A 23,927-nucleotide genomic window follows, 5' to 3' on the forward strand; every position below is an offset into this window, starting at 1 on the left:
GATTCCCACCCCAGTTTTCTTTTAATGTCCATTAGCATGGTAAATGGTTTTCCACCCTCTCACTTTAAATCTGGAGGTGTCTTTGCATCTTTTAAAATGAGTCTCTTGCAGACAGCATATCGAATTGACTTGTTTTTTTATCCAGTCTGATAGCCTGTGTCTTTTGATTGGGGCATTTAGCCCATTTACATTCAGGGTAACTATTGAAAGATATGAATTTAGCGCCATTGTATTGCCTGTAAGGTGACTGTTACTGTATATTGTCTGTGTTCCTTTCTGGTCTATGTTACTTTTAGGCTCTCTCTTTGCTTAGAGGACACCTTGCAATATTTCTTGTAGGGCTGGTTTTTTGTTTGCAAATTCCTTTAGTTTTTGTTTGTCCTGGAACCTTTTTATCTCTCCTTCTATTTTCAATGATTGCCTAGCTGGATATAGTATTCTTGGCTGCATATTTTTCTCATTTAGTGCTCTGAATATATCCTGCCAGTCCTTTCTGGCCTGCCAGGTCTCTGTGGATAGGTCTGTTGCCAATCTAATGTTTCTACCATTGTAGGTTACATATCTCTTCTCCTGAGCTGCTTTCAGGATTTTCTCTTTGTCTCTGAGACTTGTAAGTTTTACTATTAGATATCGGGTTGTTGACCTATTTTTATTGATTTTGAGAGGGGTTCTCTGTGCCTCCTGGATTTTGATGCCTGTTTCCTTCCCCAAATTAGGGAAGTTCTCTGGTATAATTTGCTCCAATATACCTTCTGCCCCTCTCTCTCTTTCTTCTTCTTCTGGGATCCCAATTATTCTAATATTATTTCGTTTTATGGTATCACTTATCTTTCAAATTCTGCCCTCGTGATCCAGTAGTTGTTTATCTCTCTTTTTCTTAGCTTCTTTATTTTGCATCATTTGGTGTTCTGTATCACTAAATCTCTCTTCTGCCTCATTTATCCTAGCAGTTAGAGCCTCCATTTTTGATTGCACCTCATTAATAGCCTTTTTGATTTCAACTTGGTTAGATTTTAGTTCTTTTATTCTCCAGAAAAAGTTTCTCTAATATCTTCCAAGCTTTTTTCAAGCCCAGCTAGTATCTTTAAAATCGTCATTCTGAACTCTAGTTCCGACATCTTACTAATGTCCATATTGATTCGGTCCCTGGTAGTCAGTACTGCCTCTTGTTCTTTTTTTTGAGGTTATTTTTTCCATCTTGTCATTTTATCCAGAGGAGAATAGATGAATGAGAGAACAAAATGCTAACAGAGTAACAACGTCCTCAGAAAAATATACACTAAACAAATCGGAAGAGACCTGAAACCGGGGGAAAAGAAAGGGATAGAAAGAAAAGAGAGAGAGAAAAAAAGAAAAGATAAAAACAAACAAACAAAAAAACAGAATATGATCAAATATGATCAGGCTGGTGCATAGATCAGTGCCACACACTAGATTTTGGGCATATTTTGGTCTGTTAGAAGAAAATGCCTCCCAAAATTTTAAAGAAAGAAAAACTTATATATAAAAAAATAAGGGTTAATACGATGAAGGGATGGAATATGACTGTAAAGATGAAAATTATAAAAGATTTTATAAAAGGAATTGATAACTTGGTTGAAAAAAGAAAGAAGAGGTTTTAAAAAAAAAAAAGGGAGAGAATGTGATCAGGCAGGAGACTAGAACAAAGCCATACAGTAGAGATTTAGGGTATATTTTGGTCTGTTAGAAAAAACTGTATTCCAAAATTTTAAGGATAGAACAACTTATATATAAATATGAAAATAAGGTTAACTACTATGAAGGGATAGAATATAACTCTAAAAATAAAAAAATAAAAATGATTTTATAAAAAAGGGATTGATAAGATGTAGGTTGAAAAAGGGACAAAGAAAAATTAAAAAAAAAAAATTAAGTTTGAAAGACTAATGAATCATGGGAAAGAAGCCATGAATTCCATGTCCAGTATTCCCCTAGCGCTGGAGTTCTGCCGTTCTCATTGATCGGTAAACTTGGTCTTGGCTGGCTGTTCTTGCTGATCTTCTGGGGTAGGGGCCTGTTGCCGTGGTTCTTAAATGTCTTTGCCGGAGGTGGAATTGGCCCGCCCTTGCTGGGTTCGGGCTGAGTAATCTGCTTGGGTTTGCTCTCCGTAGCTTTTGTTCCTTGCAAGCTTTCCATACAGCTCTGGAGGACAAGAGTGAAATAGCGGCCTCCCAATCTCCACCCCAGAGGATCCGAGAACTCGGGGCCCCACTCCCCAGAGAAAAGCAGTCAATCACTCCCCATCTCCCTGGTCTCTGGCTGCACTCCGGGCTCACCCGGCCTGTGACCCAGCGTTTCTATCTCAGGCACACGACCCCGTGTGGAGTCTCCAAACCCAGCAGATCCCTGCAGTGCGCAGCTGCGCTGCTCCTCCCGGGGGAGGAAGGTGAGTCTCCCCGGATCTGCCGCTTGTTGGGTCCCTGCTGGAAGAGCAGTGGCCCGACTGTGCCGCGGTTTACGGTTTAGGGCAACCCTGAGCTGAGAGCCCGTGCCTCGGCTCTGTCTCTGCAGCCGGCTTCCCTGCTTTGATACCTGGGAGCTCTGCCGCACTCAGGCACCCCCGGTTTTTCTGTGACCAGGACGGTCCTGAGACCACACTGTCCCGCGAGGATTCCACCCCTGCTTAGCCACTGGGTCGACGTCCCTCAGCGGAGCAGACTTCTAAAAGTTCCGATTTTGTGCTCCGCGGTTCTATCACTTGCCAGAAGCGGCAGATGGAGGCCCCCTCCCCCACCGTCTATCTTCTCGAATATCGCCTCGGATTCATTTCTCCGCACATCCTACCTTCCAGAAAGTGGTCGCTTTTCTGTTCAGAGAGTTGCTGCTATTCTTTTCTTCCATTTCCTGTTGAGTTCGTAGGTGTTCAGAATGGTTTGATCCCTATCTAGCTGAATTCCTGCGACCAGACCTAATTTAGTTCTCCTACTCCTCTGCCATCTTGCTTCTCCTTGGTAAGCGTAATTTTAAGATGATCCTCTTGACCTTTGCCCCCTGGTGTTACTGTCCTAGTTATGTTATGTTATATGGCTAAAGGGAGATTATTTGAATAGGCTTAATCAAGTCACATGAGCCCTTTAAAAGCAATTTTCTCAGGTTGCTAGTAAAAGGGGAAGTCGAAGATTTGAGGCACAAAGAGAATTTGACATACCATTGCTGGTTTGAAGATGAAGGGAACGACGTGGAAAGGACTGGAGAGTGTCCTCTGGAGCTGAGAGCATCCCTTGACCAATAGTGGTCAAGGAAATGGGAATCTCAGTGTTATAACCTCAAGGAACTGAATTCTGTCAACAAGCTGAATGAGTTTAGAAGTGGATTCTTTTCAAAGATTCCAGAGAAGAGTCTAGCTTAGCTAATACTCATCTGAGTCCACAGGGACTTCTGACCTATTGAACTGTGAAATAATAAATGTATGTTGTTAGAAGCTTCTAGGTTTATGGCAATTTTTTAACATAGCAATAAAAAGAAACAAATTCAGGAACATATTCAGCAACAAATCATTGAAAAGTATTCTTCTTGAGTTTCAGTTAATCATTTTGTTTAGTTAACCAGAAAATTAAGTGAAATTACTTCCTTAAGCATGGTGGTGAATTGAGTTTTGTTATTTTTAACAACTGTAATAATGCAGGATGATTTGTGAGTTTAGTTTTTTATCATGCTTTGTGAACTTCCCTCTCTTTCCTCTCTTTGGTCTACCATGAGTGATGGTAATTAATACTCTGAATGGTTGGCATAAGTTTAGTAATTAATATTTGGGTCCTTGAAAATAAGATGCTCTTAAATTTTAGCTGTCTGATCCATTTGGCCCTATTTGACCCACAAGATAATATTCATACTGTTCATTTCATTCTGAAATACTACTTGAGCCAAAGGTAACTATTTTACCTTTAAGACAGCTGAGCCATATTCCACCAAAAAGTGAATAGGAAAAATACAGACAGCTTAAAGTTTAAAAATGATTAGTAGATGTGAAGTGAGTTTAGCCAGAAGGGAAAAAGGTTGTCCTTATTGTTAGATAGGAGATGAATTTGAGAAGAATGATACTGTGTGGAAGAGCCTGTATGACTAAAAAAATGCTTGAGTTGCTTGGGTTGTATAGTCATCTCAGTGACTTAAGGCAGTGCTGAGGAAAAATGCTTAATGGGCTAGAATCCTCAGATTTGGGATTGTAATTGTTAAAATTTTAGAGTTCAGAATTAGTTGAGAAATAGGCCTAGAAGTCAGATAGCTAGCTGTTAAAATATCAGGTTTATTGGTGCTAATATGGAGAACATGATTTTTTTTTTAAATTTAAAGATTGATTTATTTGAGAGAGAGCACGTGTGCACATGGCGGGGGAGGGGCAGAGGGAGAGAAAGTCTTAAGCAGACTCTGCACTGAGTGTGAAGCATGACAGAGGGCTTGATCTCACAATCCTGAGATCGTGACCTGAGCCAAAACCAAGAGTTGGATGCTTAACTGACTGAGCCACCCAGGCACCCCTGGAGAACATGACTTTCATGTGTGGCCATAATGGGCTATCTAATATTTCACTTCAGAATTAAATTTACGTGCAGGCAGCGGTAAGCAACTGCTGGTCCATATTTCTGGGCAGGGCCCTTATATTGCATGGAAGAAAGTAGGCATAATGCATTCTCTCAGCCTAGAGTTGGCCCAGCCTTCAGTACCTCAGATTTTTCTCCTTACCTTACCAATCAGAAGCCACCCCTTCTCTACTGGGGAAGAAAGAAGGAGTGAGATATGGGCAGAGAGGCCAAGAGTGTCACTCTAATTAAAATCCCTCCCCATGGAAATATTAGGAGTGAATAATATATTCTGTCTTACAATCAGTAAAAAGTGAATGAGTACAACTGAATCACATCTTTTTAAAATGAAGTATCTTGCCTGGTAACTTAATTTCTTCCTCCTATGTCTGTAGCTTCCTTGCTCAGTATGAAGTCAACTTGACATTAGGCATATTTAACATGGACAGAAATCTTGAAGTGAATGCCTAATTATAATACGTGGCCAAGAATCTGATGTTCAAATATTTGAGTGAAAGACTTCTGAGTACCCTGCCATCAATTCCAATATAACTTATCCATAGATAAGTATTGACACACAGCAGCTAAAAGGTTAAAATGCTCAAACCTTTTTTGATACTGGTCTTAGTAACATCCATCCTGAAGGCACTGTTTGGTCTTTTTTTTTTTTTTTTTTTTTAAGATTTTATTTATTTATTTGAGAGAGAGAGTGAGAGAGAGAAAGAGCACAAGAGGGGGGAGCGGGAGAGGGAGAAGCAGACTCCCCGCCGAGCAGGGAGCCCGATGCGGGACTCGATCCCGGGACTCCAGGATCATGACCTGAGCTGAAGGCAGTCGCTTAACCAACTGAGCCACCCAGGCGCCCCTGGCACTGTTTGGTCTTGGCAATTATTTGAAGCCTGGTTGAGATTCAGAAAGATTTGCAATGGAAATACAGTATTTTAAAGGATCATAGAAAAAGGTTTTATTTGCTGGAGGAGAAATGGTAATAGTCTTCCAGTGGCATTCTACCAGTAGTGAATTATATTTCACCCCAAATCATGCAAAGGGTGTGGTATAAATAGCTCAGTCCTCTTCTACTAGATGTGAGAGCTGACTAAACATACTATTTGTTACCACTGAGGCCAGTCTATAGAGGAATTTTTGTTAGTGTGTACTGGGGCCAGTCAACTCCTATAGTCAGCTTGGTTAGTGTACTTACATGGGGTAATACCTATTTGGCTAAGATATGACTTGTACAAATCAGTGTTCTCTAAAGTGGGATGGTACCCAAGATGACTTACTGGAGTGTGGGAAGAAAATATTAGGACTTCTAGTAGTGTTATTTTTAATTTTGATTTTAAAAATTTATACTTCATAGTACACAATATTTAATTTCATTTAAATTTTTTTTTTTTTTTTTTAAAGATTTTATTTATTTATTTGAGAGAGAGCACATGAGAGGGGGGAGGGTCAGAGGCAGAAGCAGGCTCCCTGCCGAGCAGGGAGCCCGATGCGGGACTCGATCCAGGGACTCCAGGATCATGACCTGAGCCGAAGGCAGTCGCTCAACCAACTGAGCCACCCAGGCGCCCCTTCATTTAAATTTTTTAAGTAGGCTCTATGCCCACCCAGTGTGGAGCCTAATGTGCTTGAACTCACGACACTGAGATCAAGAACTGAGCTGAAATCAAGAGCCAGACACTTAACTGACTGAGCCACCCAGGTGCTCCCAGTGCACAATATTTTAAATAGTACATGTTTATTTACATGTAAATATACACATATTTGAATTATGTAATAAAGACTTTTACTGACAAGGGAGCATGTAATTAAGGTTTAAAGACTACTGCTCTAGCAGGTGAGGTCACCTAAATTTTTATTGGGAGTCAGATGGATGGAGAATGCACACTTAGAAGTGGAGGATGTTGGGCGCCTGGGTGGCTCAGTTGTTAAGCGTCTGCCTTCGGCTCAGGTCATGATCCTGGGGTCCTGGGATCGAGTCCCACATCGGGCTTCCCGCTCTGCGGGGGGGCCTGCTTCTCCCTCTCCCACTCCCCCTGCTTGTGTTCCTGCTCTCGCTATCTCTCTCTCTGTTAAATAAATAAAATCTTTAAAAAAAAAAAAAAAGAAGAAGTAGAGGATGCACAGTGCACTGTGAAGGAAACAAGAAGATAATGCAAGCTCAACAGTGTAATGCAATAATGTATCACTGTGCAGAAAGGAGAAAGAAAAGTTAATACCAATGAATATAATCTAGAGGTACTCTTTATTTCGTTTAAATGTATGAACTGTTAAATAATATTTTAATTAAAAACACTCTTTTAGGGGCACCTGGGTGGCTCAGTTGGTTAAGTGGCTGCCTTTGGCTCAGGTCATGATCCCGGTGTCCTGGGATCGAGTCCCACATCGGGCTCCCTGCTCGGTGGAGAGCTTGCTTCTCCCTCTCCCTCTGCCTATCGCTCTGCCTACTTGTGCTCTATCTCTGTCAAATAAATAAATAAAATCTTTAAAAAAAAATAAATAAAAACTCTTCTAAAAAAGACTTGCATATGAGGATGGCTTGCAAGGGTGACTGCATAAAGATCCCCAAGTGGATTCAACTATTCCTTGAGTGGTTATTGTCAGCACTAAAACCATATTTTTTGATAAACAGGATTTATTGTCTCAGAGACTTTGTAGCATTAAAACTACTGATTTTTTCTTTTTCTTTTTTTTTTAAACTACTGATTTTTTCTTATTTTTGTGATGTTTTAATCAAATTTTGTATTCATAGACAGGATAGAGAACTATACTTCAATTGATTTAATTTTAGTTTTACTTAATGTTTGTGCTGGTTTTCTTGCACTTAATAGTTGCTGTTCCTGTATTTTAAACAGCGCAGCATGTTTATTTGATCAGGGACTCTAGATTGGGCAGTTTTAGCCAAATAAGACATTTGAAGGCGTATGGGCATGTGACAGGCATCTGGACAGGGATTGGCAAACTTTTTCTGTAAAAGGCCAGATAATAGGTATTTCAGACTTTGCAGGCCAGATGGTTTCTGTTGCCACTGTTCAACTGTGCTCTTGTAGTGTGTTAGCAATCTTAGACATGTGTAAACAAATGGATGTAGTGGAATTCCAGTAAATCTTCATTTACACAAACAGGCAATGGGCCAGTAGTTTGTGGAGCTCTGATCTAGATTAACATGTCAATATGGCTCTCAACTCAAGAACAGGAGTGCCACAATAAAAAATACATTAGTTGTTTGAAACTTAGAATACATTGTAGAAACAACATTAGAAGTGGCACGTTCAGTGTCTGTCCATGGGGACAGTTTCTGCTAACCTCTGCAAATGGGCCATACTTTGTTTCTTTGCATGTTTGGTAATTTTTTGTTGATTATTGTAATGTGGTAAGTCTAGAACTTAGAGTCTTCTCTCTCTTCGGAGTTTGTTTTTCTTTTGCATATGTGGGTTATAGTTCATGATTTTTCTAAGCTACTTTTGTAATATCTGTATTCTTTGTTGCAGATGGTCTCTAAAGTCTCTGTTCTTTTAGCTTGTGGTCAGCTAGTGTTTTGACATAGATTTCCTTGAATGCCTGGAGCCAAGGAAAAAATAAATAACTCTCCTAGTCTTTGCAGATTGATTCTTTTGGGACACTCCTTCAGTGCATAGCTAGGTTGTTTATGACTCTGCCTTAGCCTTCATTTCCTTTTTGCTTTCAGTCTAAAAGTTAGCCAGAGGTGAAAATGTAGAGTCTCCTCAGGTCTTTTCTGAGAATGTAGTCTTCCCCTGAGGATGCATGTGGCTTCCCCAATTCCCCTGTATGGGCTCACATACTGGATAGTTTTTTAGTACCCTAATTCTTCAAAGAATCTCTCCCCAGATTTCCTCTCAGGCTCTTGGTATATCTGTTGTTTGCTTCCACTATAACCTTTTGCCTCATGCAGCAGGGTTGTTTGTATTTGCCTTTCAGAGTTTTTAAGGAATGCCTTCTGTATGACTGCTTTTTTGCTCTGAAGGGGTTTCATGCTAGGCATGGGATGATTTTCATACTATATCAGCAAATGATTTCATGAATTAAATGTAAAAATTTTAGGTAGATTTTAGTTGCTCAAAGGGTTAATGCAGTTAAATTTGTGGTTCCTTTCTTGAACCAATCCGAGTAACCATTAAATCTATTTTCTCCAATTCTTGTAACCACTGTCATCTGGATTTCCCTATAGTCTCATCATTAGACATTCCTCATTGATTCACTGAATGAGTTGTAGTCCCCCAACATAGGAATGCTATTTCATGAGCCTCCAAGTCTTTATACATACCTCAGTCAGCAATACTGTTACATATATTCCTTTTATAAAGTGCTAGATTAAATTTGATTATATTTTGTTTAGGATTTTCATGTGAAGGATATTTGTGTTTTTCATTTCTTCTTCTGTTGGTTTCATCAAGTTGTACTATTTAAAGAAGTATTCCTTTCATCTAAAATATCAATTTTTTTGATAGGAAGTTGTTCTTAATGTCTTACTCTTTCTGTAGCATCAGTAGTGAGGTTTCTCTTTTCCTTTTTGATAATGGCAATTAATTTTTTTTATTGATAAGTTTTGCTAGAGAAATGTTAATTTTGTTAGTCTTCATTAAGCCAGCTTTTCATTTGTTGATTTCCTTTACTGTATGACTTTTCTATTTAAGAGTTTTCTATTCTTTTTTTTTTTTAAGATTTATTTATTTGAGAGAGAGAGAGCACATGCACCAGTGTGCGGAGGAGCAGAGGGAAAGGGAGAGAATCCCAGGGAGACTCCTTGCTGAGCACAGAACCCAATGCAGACCTCAATCTCACAACCCTGAGATCATGACCTGAGCTGAAACCAAGAGTGGGATGCTCAACTGACTGAGCCACTGAGGCTTCCCAAGAGATTTCTGTTCTTTATTATTCCCTTCCATATACTTTCTTTTGATTTATCTCACTATTCTTTTTCTAGCTTCTTGAGCTATAACCTTGGATAATTGATTTTCAGTTTTCTAATATACACGTCAAGAGCTAAAATTTCTCTCTAAATACTGGCTTAGCAGGGTTCTCAAGTGCATCTACCCAGATGGCACCCTCCTAGGTATTAGGGCTTTACTTCCTTTTAGGGGCACTATCTTTAGCACTGAAGTTTTGTCACGACTGTGAATTAAACTTTTTCTATAATTCTGCTCCTTTCCACAATCTGATCCTGGGCTGTTTTTCAGCTTGATCCTCCCTCTGGATTCAGGAGTAGAAATTCTGTTTAAATGTTATAGAGTCCCTTGGCTTTTACACTGTATCTAAAATTGGTCGTTGGTGAACTGGGTCTTACAGGATGTTGGGAAAAGCTGCTCATGAGCAGGTATCTCATAGAGGCACTCTGCTGCAGTTTTCTTCCTTGGTGTATATTGTGGCTTTTTATAGCAATGAACTCATTCTACAGTCCTTATAATTACCCTTGCTACTGTACTTCTCAAATATTAGAGCTCTTGCATTAGACTGTTGTCCGTGCATAACCTTCTACTGGAATGCCATCGCAGCTCACAAGTGGAAGTCTTAGTCATTGTGATGCTGTAGCATGTCAGGAGTTATTACCACTCTGTCTACCATCTGCCTGGTGAGTGATCCAACTCTAAAATCCTGTCCCGAAGATATGCTTCCTGCTGGTAAGTGTTAGTTTGGTCACCCTCCCCTCCACCACCCTGAAGCAGAAGTATCTGCTTTCACACTGAGAATTGAGCACATGTAGTATACTTGGGAGATGCAGGGACGCTGACAGAGAAGTACACAGAAGTAGCCAGCAAGAAATATGTTACCAAGTCCGCTACCACAGGGGGCGACCAGAGCTTAATCCCACAAGGAAGTACTGGGCGGAAAATGCACGGCAGTATTATTCCAACAAAGAGGTAAGGAAGCTTGGGGTATTTACACTCTTACCAAATCATTCATTGGCTAGGGGCTACCTCTGGGAGGATGTTGATTTATAAGCACTTTCAGCTCATCACATGCAGAGGAAGTGGGGTTCAACAGCCAGAGGGGAGTCCTCCAGCAATGATGCAGGTGCTTGCCTGGAGAAGTCAGGCTGAGTGTATGGAAATAGTAAGGCGGTCTGAGAGGATATAGGGGTAGGTGGTACAAAAACACCTTTGGCTACTTCAAAAGATACGTCTATTTTCAACTATGCAACATAATGCCAAATTACTTTATGAAGTTGTACTGATTTATTCCTATGACAACTCTCTTTTCCACATCTTTGCCAGTATTTGATATTATTCTTTTTAATTTTCGTCATTTTTTTGTGTGCATAGTGGTGGTATGTTATTGTGATTTCATTTTGCATGTCCTTGATTATTATTGATCGACTTGGGTCCAGTCAGAAAAGAGAACCACCGTAGTTTTAGCAGGAAAAGTTTAATGTAAAGAACTTTTGACTGTAACAGGGATTGGAAGAATGAGAAATTGGCTAGTAAGAAGTAAAGGGCTCTCCAAACAATGTAGAAATAGTGGGTATGAAGAGCAGCCATTACTACCCTTACGGTTGAGATAGAACACTTACGTATAAGCCGCCACCTCCTGGCCTGAAATCCAGACCTTGTTGGGAGGGCATGGCTGTGGCTCACTGAAAGGTACCATTGATGTCATGCTGCACTGGTAGAAATTGCTTGGTATCTGCCCTTTGGCACTTGCCGCGCTCATCTTATTGAAAGATGGGGAATGCTGTTCATGGGGCGGGGTCTCACTGAAGGCACTATGCTGCAAAATTGCCTGAGGGGAGGTGCTGGGAGAAGCTGGTGGTGGCCGGGTTGCTGGCCATCACATTCTATAGGAGCTAGTCCTGGAGAAGCCAAGCTGCAGGAGATTGTTAAGTACGCTGGAACCAGGAAGCCAAACTCCTCTCCTGTAGTCTCTCTAGTGCACTGTCTTGACAAAGCATGACCGCTTTAACATCATGCCATCTGACAAAGAAAAAATATTTAAAGGGCCCAGATCCATTTTCACAGAGTAGGCAAACTGTGGATTTTGAAGTGACAGGCAATGGATAATTGGCACAGTCTACCTTTTGATTATTCAGCTTTTTTTTCCTTTCTAAACATGTGAATTCCCCAGCAACCAAACAACACTGTATTTCTTTCTAAGAAGATATACATCTTCCTACTGAAGTTCTCACCCTTTGTCCAAAATGAGGAAGTACACAGTTTGAAGAGTCATTATATCTATGATTGGTTGTATTAATTACTCTTCATATTCAGTCATAGTCATACTGAATATGTCATTATCTAAAGTCTAAATTGTGAAGTTAACTTACAACAACTTGTATGTAAAGTAAAAATGAGGAGAAAAGATATAAACATAACAAGCAAATAGAAACTATGCAAAACTGTTAATGATCTTTGTTTCTGTAAATGTGTTACAAGATGATAATTGGTATCTAAGGTTTTGTTCTTCCACCCCCTATTTTTATTTCCCCTGCTCTCAGCTAGAATCTCAGGTTGTTGGATTTTCACCTGGTGGAGTAACCCAAACCCAGTGGGTTGAGTTCTCAGTCATCCTGCTTTGGTTGGAAAATTTTTATGGGTCTATCTTCTGGATCTCTTATCCTGTTTTAGCTGTGTTTAAATGTGCTGTAAACCTGTGCCTCAAATTCTTAATTTTGATTATGGTAGTTTTCAGTATTAGTATGTCTATTATTTTTTTCAAATATCTCTCTTACTTTTTACAGTTTTCAATTAACTGCCAAAATTTTAAATCTTGTCTTTTGTGTTTTTGAGCTTAGTAATTTATTTTATAGGACACGTCTGACAATTTATGTAATTGAAGTATCTTCAGGTTTCTTCCTGTTGTCTTTTGGTTCTTATTTTGTTGTCTTGTATCTTCATATGTCTTAGTATCTTTAATCATGTTAGACACTTTACTTGAAAAATTATTGGTAGAAATAATTTGAGGCCTAGAATAATGTTATCTTTCTTTAGAGAGTATTTTTGTATCTTCTGTTAGGAGCTTTGGATACTGGCAGTTCCAGTATCACCTTAAGCCAATTGTAAGTCTTGAGGTTTTCTGCCATCCAGTTGACTCATAGCTAGGCTGCAGTCCACATAGGGATGGTTTACTTCTGGTACCCCCTTACCCTAATACCAGGTCACTGTGTCTGAATTCAGAGGGCCATATTGTTTGAGCCCCTACCTTTCATGGGCCATTGACTTCAACTTTTGTCTCCCTCCCTCTATCAGGCTGCCAAAAGCACTCCGTTTTTTGATATTGTCTTCTTAATAGGCAAGTCTCTCCAGAGCAAAAGCGGCTCTGAATGCCTGCCTCTTAAAGAATTTGCAACTTCTGGGTCTTGGGTTGGTAGATCTTACCATTCTGTTACTTGTAAGATGCTTTTAAGATTTTAAAAATTTTCCTTAGCTTTTTTTTTTTTTTAAAGATTTTATTTATTTATTTGACAGAGAGAGACACAGTGAGACTGGGAACACAAGCAGGGGGAGTGGGAGAGGGAGAAGCAGGTTTCCCACGGAGCAGGGAGCCGGATGTGGGGTTCGATCCCAGGACCCTGGGATCATGACCTGAGCCGAAGGCAGACGCTTAACGACTGAGCTACCCAGGCGCCCCTTTCCTTAGCTTTTTAAAGTTGTTTTCAGTGCAGGATTTGTCTAAATTACCTTATCTATTATTGTTGGAAGGGAAAAATCAGGACACGTTATTTAACTTGTTCTTTAAATTGTGCCTCAGTTTTCTCATCTGTAATAGGGATTAATAATTACTTACTACTTTGTAAGGTTTTTGAGATTTTTTAAAAAAGATTTTATTTATTTATTTGAGAGAGAGAGGGAGAGAGTGAGCATGATCAGCAAGAACGGCAGAGGGAGAAGCAGATTCTTCACTGCGCAGGGAGCCCTATGCGGGCCTCGATCCCAGCACTCTGGGATCATGACCTGAGCCGAAGGCAGACACCTAACCGACTGCACCACCCAGGTGCCCTGGTTTTTGAGATTTTGAAGTGAGGTAACACATGTGCTTACAGTAGATCCTGACGCATAGAAAATGCTCAATTTATTATTACATTAATTTGAGAGTATTGGAATTTGTCTGTTCTTAAAAAACTTTCCCAAGCATGAATTAGCCTCTCTATTGCCTAAAATAATCTGCAGGGCTTATGAAAAGGCTTATAAATAACATTCTTATTGACTGACATTTCTGTCACCCATGATTTAGATAAATGAAATGCTTTTTTCCTAGAGTGCTTAAGACTAGTCTATACTATAAGGAAAATTTAATTTATCTAGAACAAATAATGACCCTGCGATCTATGTGTGTATGTGTATATTATGTATAATATATGTGTTTGTGTATATGTGAATACTTAAAGACTGATAAGCCCTTGCGTGTGTGTGTGTGTTTGCATGTGTGGACATATATATATATATATATATATATACACTTATATATATTATATATAAAGGCTAAATGGGAATATATCTTAATTACCTAAAATATGTTTTTTTGTGGCAAAAAACAATTGAGCTGGAGCTAAGGAGAACAAAATGAAGTAGATTTGAGATTTTGTTAAATATTTTTAAATTCTAAAAACTGAAATTTTCTAATTGTCTTTTTTTATGTTTTAAATGGAAGATAATTATAAAACCTTTGATTTATCCTATTTTTAAAATTGATTGAGTTCTTGGACTAGGTATAAAGTAGATAAGAGAAAATGATAATAAAACAGGTAGCCGAACTCAGTCAAGTCTGTTGACAGCTACCTCAGCAGTCCTGGTTTGTGAAAAACAAACACAGTGATGTAATGGGACCGATGGGGGCTATCGATGTAGTGAACATAGCATAATGTACATACTTGGTAAATCACTGAGTTGTACACCTGAAACTAATGTAACATTATGTGTTAACTCAAACTAAAATAAGTAAATAGATAATTTATTACTTGAGAATAAATAACATGAGAACTAAAAAAAGCTAAGACCAAAACCAAAAGCAAGTATAGCTAACACTGTAACTTTGAAAGTGGTATGTACATACACTATTTCTCTGTTTCATTGATCTGCATCTTTTAAAGTGCATTTGACCTTCCTTTTGCCTCCATCTTATTTTTGTACAGAGGCAATTTAACTTCATCTATTTTTGCATTAAATATTAAACCCGTCAGTACAATGTTCAGTCTTCCTGTGTGATTTTTTCACTGTGCAAAGTGGAACAGTTAAAATATGTCAAGGTTTAGAGAAATCCAAAATAAATTCTTTTGAGATGTAGAGAGATATATGGCAATTTGAAAACTTTCCTAATTTGTAAATAAATTCTCCCTATTGGAAAATGCTACATTCCATTCCTTTGATTAAATGTCTTTTTAATTTTCTCATGCTACTGTATGTTTTAAAGTTACTTTAAGGTAATTGTTTTCATGATTTTGTTTTCTAGGTTAACAGAACCTTCTGGATATTTAACAGATGGTCCAATTAACTATAAATATAAAACTAAATGCACATGGCTAATTGAAGGCTAGTAAGTATATAATTTGGATTAAATTATTTTATTCTGAAATAATAAAGAAGATGATCATACCAGTGTTAAAGCATTAAAGTATAATTTTAGAGGTATATAGCTTATTCAGTTGCTTATAGTTTATTCAGTCATTATTCATGATATTTTAAAATGAGATTTACAACTTTTAGATATCACATTTAATATAAATTATAGTACCCCCTTAACTTGAGATAATAGTTTGTTACATATATTTTGTTTTTGCGTTACGTTAGTGTGGCAGTAAATCAACTAGGCATTTTTGGCTTGCTTTAAACATCTTGTTATGGAATTTGAAGATGCCATAGAACGTTTAAAAATATTCCATGCTGAATTATGCCATTGGTTCATACTCTTCAGCATTTTAGTTTTAAGGGTGTTATAAAAAGAACATTTTGTAGGAGAGAGTTAATTATCCTTTTAGGAGTATTTTTCAGTAATTAGGGCTTGAGATTGAATTGATCTATTTAAACATACTGTGAATAGATCATAAATGAATTGATATAAGTTATTTTTAAACCATTTTATGATTTTTTTTTTTAAGATTTTATTTATTTATTTGACAGAGAGACACAGCGAGAGAGGGAACACAAGCAGGGGGAGTGGGAGAGGGAGAAGCAGGCTTCCCGCTGAGCCGGGAGCCCGATGTGGGGCTCGATCCCAGGACCCTGGGATCATGACCTGAGCCGAAGGCAGACGCTTAATGACTGAGCCACCCAGGCGCCCCCCATTTTATGATTTTTAAAGAGTGTATTTGGAAAATGTTTTTTTTTTGTGGGGGTTATTTAGAAAGTTTTTTAGAACTTAAAAGTTATTAATTCTCTGTACACTTATGGTCTCAATTTGTTTTTTTGTGTGTGTTTATTGTTTTTTAAGTAATCTCTGTGCCCAGTGTGGGGCTTGAACTCATGACTCTGAGCTCCATGCTCCACTGACTGAGCCAGCCAGGCCCCCCCCCTTTTTTTCATTTTGTTTATTTATTAATAATATATACTATTGAGACCTTTTGATTAAAATTTCAAGACCACATTAGGGCCTTTAGTTAATAAACGTTTTGTAGAAATAAGAGTTGTTACTTTTTGAGTTTGAATTTTAAAAATCAGCTTTATTCGAGTATAATATGCATACAATAAAATGCATATTAAGTGTACAGTTCAACATGGCTTTAATAATGTATACAATCTGTGTAATGTCCACCTTAATCAAAACATAGAACATTTACTGCTGACTAAATTTTTAGAAAATGGTGATTTATATATACAGTCTGTTAATAGATTTTGAAGTTGTATGTCGTTTTTACAATTCATTTATTTATTTTTAAAGTTTTATTTATTTAAGTAATCTCTATACCCACATGGGGCTCGAACTCACAACCCTGAGATCAAGAGTCGCATGCTCTTCTGATTGAGCCAGTGAGGCGTCCCTCATTTTTACAGTTTAGAGAAGACTCTTTATCAGTCTTTTACACTGGTAACTTAAGAATGTATAGAAAATTTTCTATAAATAGGTTTTTAATATAGTGTTCCTAAAATTTTTCAGACTGTGCTTTGAATGTTATATATTAATTTAAACATATTTTAATATTTTTTTCAGTCCAAATGCAGTGTTAAGATTAAGATTCAATCATTTTGCAACAGAATGTAGCTGGGATCATATGTATGTTTATGATGGAGATTCAATATATGCACCTTTAATAGCGGTTCTTAGGTGAGTAGTTGCATTTAATTGGTGAACTTACAGTCAGTTGTAGAAGAGTAACTGTGATTTATTATTTTTAAATATATACTGCTCTGTGCTTTAAAATAAATTTAGCAGAGATATTGATTGCTTAATTTCTAAGATGGTTATAATACAATGTTGCATACTGTGACTGTCAACTTTAGTGTATATATAATAGTGTAAATTTTGATTTAGTAAAGATAAGTAAGTATTCTTTCAGAAAGGTAGATTTCTTGATAAGTATCCTTTCTTTCCGCATATAGTTTATTCTTTTAAAGTGATTTGAATATGTTTTCAGAGCTACCTATTGGATAGATTAATGTGAGTTCTAGGTGACAAGGAAATAATAGACATATGTATATGTCTTTTATAGTTGTCTTTTTATTTTGGTGAAATGATAAAATTTCCAATTCTGTAAAAAAAGGTTACGTTATACTTTATGTAATGGTTTAATAACAAATGTGTTTCTTTCAGTTCTCAAAATTTGGGAGTTTGGGTTGTTTCAAAATATTTACTGCTAGTAGACTTATTTTTAAAATTACAGCATTTTTCACTATCAATTTAAAAATCTTTTTTATGTATGTAATGCAAATTATTATAAAATGTTTTATGAATAGGAGAAAATATATCAGACATAGGAAATATTAGGATCATGTAATGTTGATTTTATGTACAATTTAACTAAGATGATTGTTGACCAGAGTTACTGATTAAATTTTCCTTATATTTCTTATTTCCATAATACTGCTTACATGTTCTGTCATTATTAAAAATTTGAATAAAGATAAAAGCTTATTGTTACCTTCAAATTTTAAAAATTTTCTTTTTTCTTTTTACTATTTGTGTTGCAAATATTCTGTTTACCAGGAATGTAAACTATTATTTTTTTAGATAGGCATGTAAGGACTTGTATTTCTGAATGAATATTTCGCAGTGACTCTTTAGGATCTTAGACACAGTCTATAATATTGCTGTTGCTCTATATAATTCTAGAATTTGATTTTTGAGTTGTTTGAAAATTATTTAAAGGATTGCTACAAATGGCCCTTTATCCAAGGACAATAGAAAATGGAAGAGAGTCTTATGAATAATTATATTGTAAGATAATTCATTGTGATAATTAACTAAGATTCTGGGTTCATACATTAATTTTTAGCAATTTAGATTTTACTCAGCTATCATTATTGTATTTTTATGACACTACTGACCATCATTTAGATGTGTGTCTTTCCATTTGTTTTCTTCATAGTTGTAATGACTGCATTAACAGTGATCCATTAACACTCTTACCAATGCTTTCTTGATATACTAAAGGAAACTTTTGTAAGATAATTAGTAGGATGGGATTTAGTGTATGACTGTGAAGCTGGAACCACTGACTTTTCATGAGCAAGTGTTCCTATTAGCTGTCTTGAAGGAGATGGAAAGATGTTTATTGAGTATCAATTTGATGCTAATCAGTGTACTAGGCAGTTTAAATGTCATCTAATTCTCACAAGGATCTTGTGGAAGAAGTGCTGTTACCCCATTTTATAGCTGAGAAAATTGAGACTCAGAGAAATTGTTTTACTTCTAATGGATGGTGGAGCCAGGATTAGGAAGTGATAGTCTCCTGACTTAAAAGCCTATAATACTACGAATTCAGAATCTAAGTGTTTGAGTGATTCAGTTTTATAAATATACATTATTTAACAAACATGTGATAACTTCCTCAGTTCCAGAGACCATCATAAGCCTGGAGGATATAGTAAGGAATAAGATACAGGCATTGCAATGAATTCACACACCAGCTACCTAGAGTTGGGCCAAACTTCATAGGTTGAGGGCACAGCCCTCCATAGGACTGCTCTTAGTTCAGACACCAGCTGCAAGTTCAGAGGTCCTCAGGCCCCACCCACACTTCTGACCAGCTGGCTGCAGATTTAGGGGTGCCCATCTCCCCTTCAGGTTCAATAATTCACTAGAATGACTCATAGAACTCAGGCAAACACTATACTTATGATTATAGTTTTATGATAAAGGATAAAAATCAGGACCTGCCAAGTGAAGAGACATATAGAATGAGGTCTGGGAGGATCACAAAGAACTTCTTTGTCCTTGGGATGCATTATGTTCCCAGCACACCAGTGTGTATCATCATCCAGGAAGCTTACCTGAGCTACAAGTGTCCAGAGTTTTTGTTGGGGTTCCATTATATAGGCATGTTTGAATCATTGGCCGCAAGGTTGAACTGTCTCTAGTCCTCCTCCTCTCTCTGGAAGTTGGATTGATTTCTTGTGGCTCAAAGCCTCAACCCTTTAATTGCATGTTGGTCTTTCTGGTGTGGCCAGCTCCCATCCTGAGTCACCTCATTAGCATAAACAATCAGAGTTCCCCATGAGTAACGGAGACACTCCTGTCACTTGGGAAATTCCAAGGATTTGGAGGCTACATCAGTACACAGCAGTTAGGCACCGGTGGCAGCATGTACACAGATTTTTTTTTATCCAGCACAGTATTCTAATTAGGTTATGAAAAGAGTGCTATATGATTTTAGAAGTAACTAATTCTTCATGGTGAATTTCATCATGGGCAGAAGCCTAATAGGCAAAGTATGGGGGCCAGATGGGACATTCTTGATAGAGAAAAACATATGTACAAAGGCATAGACACATTAAAGAACATTATGTTTTGGGCTAATATAAGTACTTACAGGTAATTTGATCATAGGAAATGTGAAGGGATTGGTAGGAGCCAGATTACCCAATAAACAGTAATTAGTACATCTACTGAAGCTTATTATGTGCCAGGCAGTATGCAAGAGTTCTTTATATACATTAACTCATTTAATCTTCACAGTAACCCTTTAGTTAGGGATTATATTATTGCCATGGAGTTTTTAAATTCTCCATTCATAAATGGAGAATTGAGGCACAAAGAGATTCAGTGAGTAGTTCAAAGTTGCCTAGCTAGTAAGTAATATAGTCAGAATAATAACTCTGGTTTTATAATCCCTTAATCATTAGTATTACTTTCTTATATACCACACTAAGGAAATTGGACTTTATTCTATAGGCAAGACTTTAGAATGTGGAGAATGGATTGTAATTTATTGTGTGCTGGACATCATGTTTGTAAAATCACATGTAGTAATAATTTGAGTCCTAGAAAGATAATATATTCCTATAGAGAGTGCCTGGAAACACTAACAATCCAGTCAACTGAATTTAGATATTGGGGTGATTCATGTCCAAGCTGCAGTGCAATCTTCTGGAGGGTTGATCTTTTACTAGTTCACTTTTACTCATAGTCTTTGGGGTCCCAGGTCAAAGCAAGTACCCTGGGTTCCACTTTTTGTTTTCCTAGCTCTGTAAAACAACCCAGTTTCTCAGCCCTTCAGACCTCACCTCCAACTTTGAAATCAGCAAATGCCCATAAGGAGAAATAGACGAAGTTCCTGGGCTCACCGTCTTCTTAGTTCTCCAGTACCTTCAAACTGATTTTTTTTTTTTTAATGTAATTTGTCATTTTTCTAGTTGACTTCAGTGGAAGGGTTAGTTGGTCCAAATTGCTTGATGTGGAAACCCTCTCTTTTAAAGTTTATTTTTAAAAATAAACATTTTAATTAAATTTCTCTTATTTATTTTTTAAATAAATTATTCTTTTAAAAAAACCTAAAAATAACCAGTAAACATATCTGTTCTTTGTTTCAGAGAGATTAATTATATCTATTATAAAGACCTGGGAATATTATTTTTAACAATGTACTTACTTCAATGTAATCTCACTATAGTGAAAAATATATGTAACTAAGACTGGTATTATAGAATTAGAATTCTTTTGACAGTCCCCTTTTAAAATTTTTTGTTCTTTCACAAACATAGGCTAGTAGATGCAGTAATAATTAGAAAAGCATTAAGGTTCAATTACTTTTTTTTTTTTTTTTTTAAAGATTTTATTTATTTGACAGAGAGAGAGAGACAGCTAGAGAGGGAATACAAGCAGGGGGAGTGGGAGAGGGAGAAGCAGGCTCCCGGCCGAGCAGGGAGCCCGATGCGGGGCTCGATCCCAGGACCCTGGGATCATGACCTGAGCCGAAGGCAGACGCTTAACGACTGAGCCACCCAGGCGCCCCGGTTCAATTACTTTTTAATTTGTTTGCTTTGAGAATGTTTGTAAAGTAAATTATTTGATTATTATAGTTCATTTTGTTCTGTCAAGTATGATTTGAGTGAGAGAGTTCAGTTCCTGGTGATGCCTACACATAAATTTAACATTGCCTAAAGGAATGGACTATTTCGAGTAATATAATTTGTTGTCAGCAACTTCTTTTCTCATATTGCATGTTTTCACAGATTTGGAGAGGGTAGTATGGTATAAGTAAAGGAAGATATGTAATTTTTCCTCATGCATAAGGAAATTGAAAAAGGGAAAAGTACCAGTTACTAACTGGTTACTGACTCAGAACTCTTGCACATTTATATCTGCCCCCTCCCACCGTTAGTTTTCTTTTATGTGAATATGAGCTTAAATGTCTTTTGGAATATTACTATAATTTGTATAAGTATGCAAAATTTGAAAGAAATAGAAATAGTATATATTTTTAGATGACCTAAAATACCTAGATTAGTGTCCTGGAAGTGTACAGGTTTAACTAGAATTGTCACTCTAGTCACTTCGCTGGTGTGGAGTGTTCTCCTTTTAGCTTCATCAGAATTTGCAACCAGAGGGAGATAGCAAGGGTCTAAGATGGCTTTACGAGATGGTTTACACATGAGTTAAGAGACCACCCTATAGTATTATAACAGGATGGATCACAGGATAAAGGGAGAAGTGGACACTGCAGTCCAAACGGTGTGAAGGAAGAAAAGGAGGGTGGTGGCACAAGAATGCACGTTCGCCCATTGGCAGCAGTAGGAGGGCTAATTGGGTGAAAGATGGAGAGGTGCTTGTTTTAGACTTATCCTTCCTCTAGTTGCTTATTCCGTTATAGATATTTAGTGATTCTAACAAGAATATTTTTGAGTAAATTTTAATGTGATTAACAGTCATATGCATATTAATATATATTACATTCAATTTTGCTCTCTTACAGTGGTTTGATAGTCCCTGAAATCAGGGGAAATGAAACTGTGCCTGAAGTCGTCACGACGTCTGGCTATGCACTGTTACATTTTTTTAGTGATGCTGCATATAATCTAACTGGTTTCAACATTTTTTATTCGTAAGTATTTTTTTAAAAAAAAATTTGTGTTATAATGATTCTTATAACTTCAAATAATTTATTGTTTTTATAAATGTCTTCTATATGAGGAGCAGGCTAGTGTGTTAAATTTCAAAATTATAGGATGTTTTCCTAGGTGACAAAATCTTAATCATATGCCTCAAAGTACTGTTTGAGCTTGTATTCAAAGTCTCAGGACATTATGGTAGCAAGTTTAGTTGACAATTAATTATGAAATTTAAAATTGTTGGTAAATGATTAAAGAAACAAGTACAAAGTAGAGAAACTCGTAGCAGCAGGGGTGTGGGATTTGAGGGAGTCTTCATCTGTGTCTGTACTTGAAGGTATTTAACTCCTAATTTGAAGATGGGTATGTGAACTAAGTTTGTGCAGTCCCTCTGCTTTCCAGAGACTGAACTGGATGCTCTATGTACGTTATGTTCTTGACTTTCTTTACAATTCTGTCAAATGGGTATTTTTCCCATTTTACATAGGAGGAAATTGAGGCTAAAGGTAAGGTAAGTGGATATACCACTGTCTCCTCTAAAATAAGAAAAATAATTTTAATTAAGGATCTATTATGTGTCTGACACTTTATATAAATTTTTATGGCTGGAAGTCTCCCTTCCAGTGAAGTGAAGGAGCCAGAGATGCTTTCAGATGCTTTCGCAGGAATGGCCACAGAGGAACTCGATACACTTCTCTTCTTCCTTTTCTTCAGGAATGTATGATACAACCGGAGAATTTTCCACCATGAATAAAATATTCTAAATATCTTCAGACTATTAGAATTTAAAATCAGCAAGTTGTTATAGGATTTATCTCAAGAATGTATGCAAGGAAGAATAAATATATAGTAGAATATAATTGGTTAAAGGGCTTTAAAATAAAATTTGGTAAACATCCTTTCTCTTCCGTGACACTGTGTAGGTGATAGCGTGCTATGTAAATATTATATGACCAGGTTAAGTCTTGGCTTTTCATGTAGTTTCAGGTCTTCATGAATTTAATTATTTTCTGTAAAATGTACATTCAAAACATTTGAGTACTTAATTCTTTACAAAACACTGTGTTTGGAACTGTATAGATCCTGCAAATGTTGAGTGTGTAGTCCTCAGAAGTTTGGAGCCTTGGTAGCAAAGTAAACTCACTGAATGAATGAAGGTCAATTGCAAATAAATATTAACTGAATTGCATTAGGGATAAAAGGGTACAGAGTAAAGAATTGAAGTCACACTGTGAAATTGTGTTTAACAGAGCGTATCAAATACAACATAAAAGTGATAAAGTTTACAAAATATCAACCAAAATTCTTTTTTAATTACTTTGAATTTGAATCTATATGGATTATATTTTACAGAATCAATTCTTGTCCTAACAATTGCTCTGGTCATGGGAAGTGTACAACTAGTATTTCTGTTCCAAGTCAAGTGTACTGTGAATGTGATAAATACTGGAAGGGTGAAGCTTGTGATATTCCTTACTGTAAAGCCAACTGCGGCAGTCCGGATCATGGTTACTGCGATCTCACCGGAGAAAAATTGTGTGTCTGCAATGACAGTTGGCAAGGTAAGCTTGTGTGGTGTGATGGCTTTTGAAACATCGATTCATATATCTAATGAGATTAAAAGAAATCCTACACCCATTTGTTTTGTTACAGTTTGCACATCCAAATCTCATGTATTTTATTTTTAAAATTTTCAGATGAACGATCAACTTCTTGGTAAGTTTGTTTCTTCCCAACTAGAGTTGGTAAAGATGTTGTCTACACCCTGTTTTGAGAATCGAGTGAAGTTTATATATGGCAGTCTTTTTAAATTGTGGGTTTGTGATCAGTATGAGCTTCTGTAATTTTTTGTTGAATCCTGAAAGATTTGATGACTTGACTGAATTTAACGCAGGTTGCTTTCCAATCTGACTTGTAATGGCTAATAGTATACTGCAAAAATGCTGGTCTT

General features: G+C 37.0%; 1 protein-coding gene across 1 annotated transcript in view; it reads left to right on the forward strand.

Annotated features, from left to right (window-relative positions):
• ATRNL1 (attractin like 1) overlaps positions 1-23,927 on the forward strand; it is an 814,868-nt gene that overhangs the window by 23,937 nt on the left and 767,004 nt on the right. The window contains exons 2-5 of the mRNA XM_021699729.1: positions 14,946-15,029; positions 16,641-16,754; positions 21,841-21,969; positions 23,330-23,538. Coding sequence (XP_021555404.1) covers positions 14,946-15,029; positions 16,641-16,754; positions 21,841-21,969; positions 23,330-23,538 — 536 coding nt within the window. The remainder of the gene's footprint in view (positions 1-14,945; positions 15,030-16,640; positions 16,755-21,840; positions 21,970-23,329; positions 23,539-23,927) is intronic.

Source organism: Neomonachus schauinslandi, chromosome 6 (genome assembly GCF_002201575.2).
Source record: "Neomonachus schauinslandi chromosome 6, ASM220157v2, whole genome shotgun sequence".
NCBI lineage: Eukaryota > Metazoa > Chordata > Mammalia > Carnivora > Phocidae > Neomonachus > Neomonachus schauinslandi.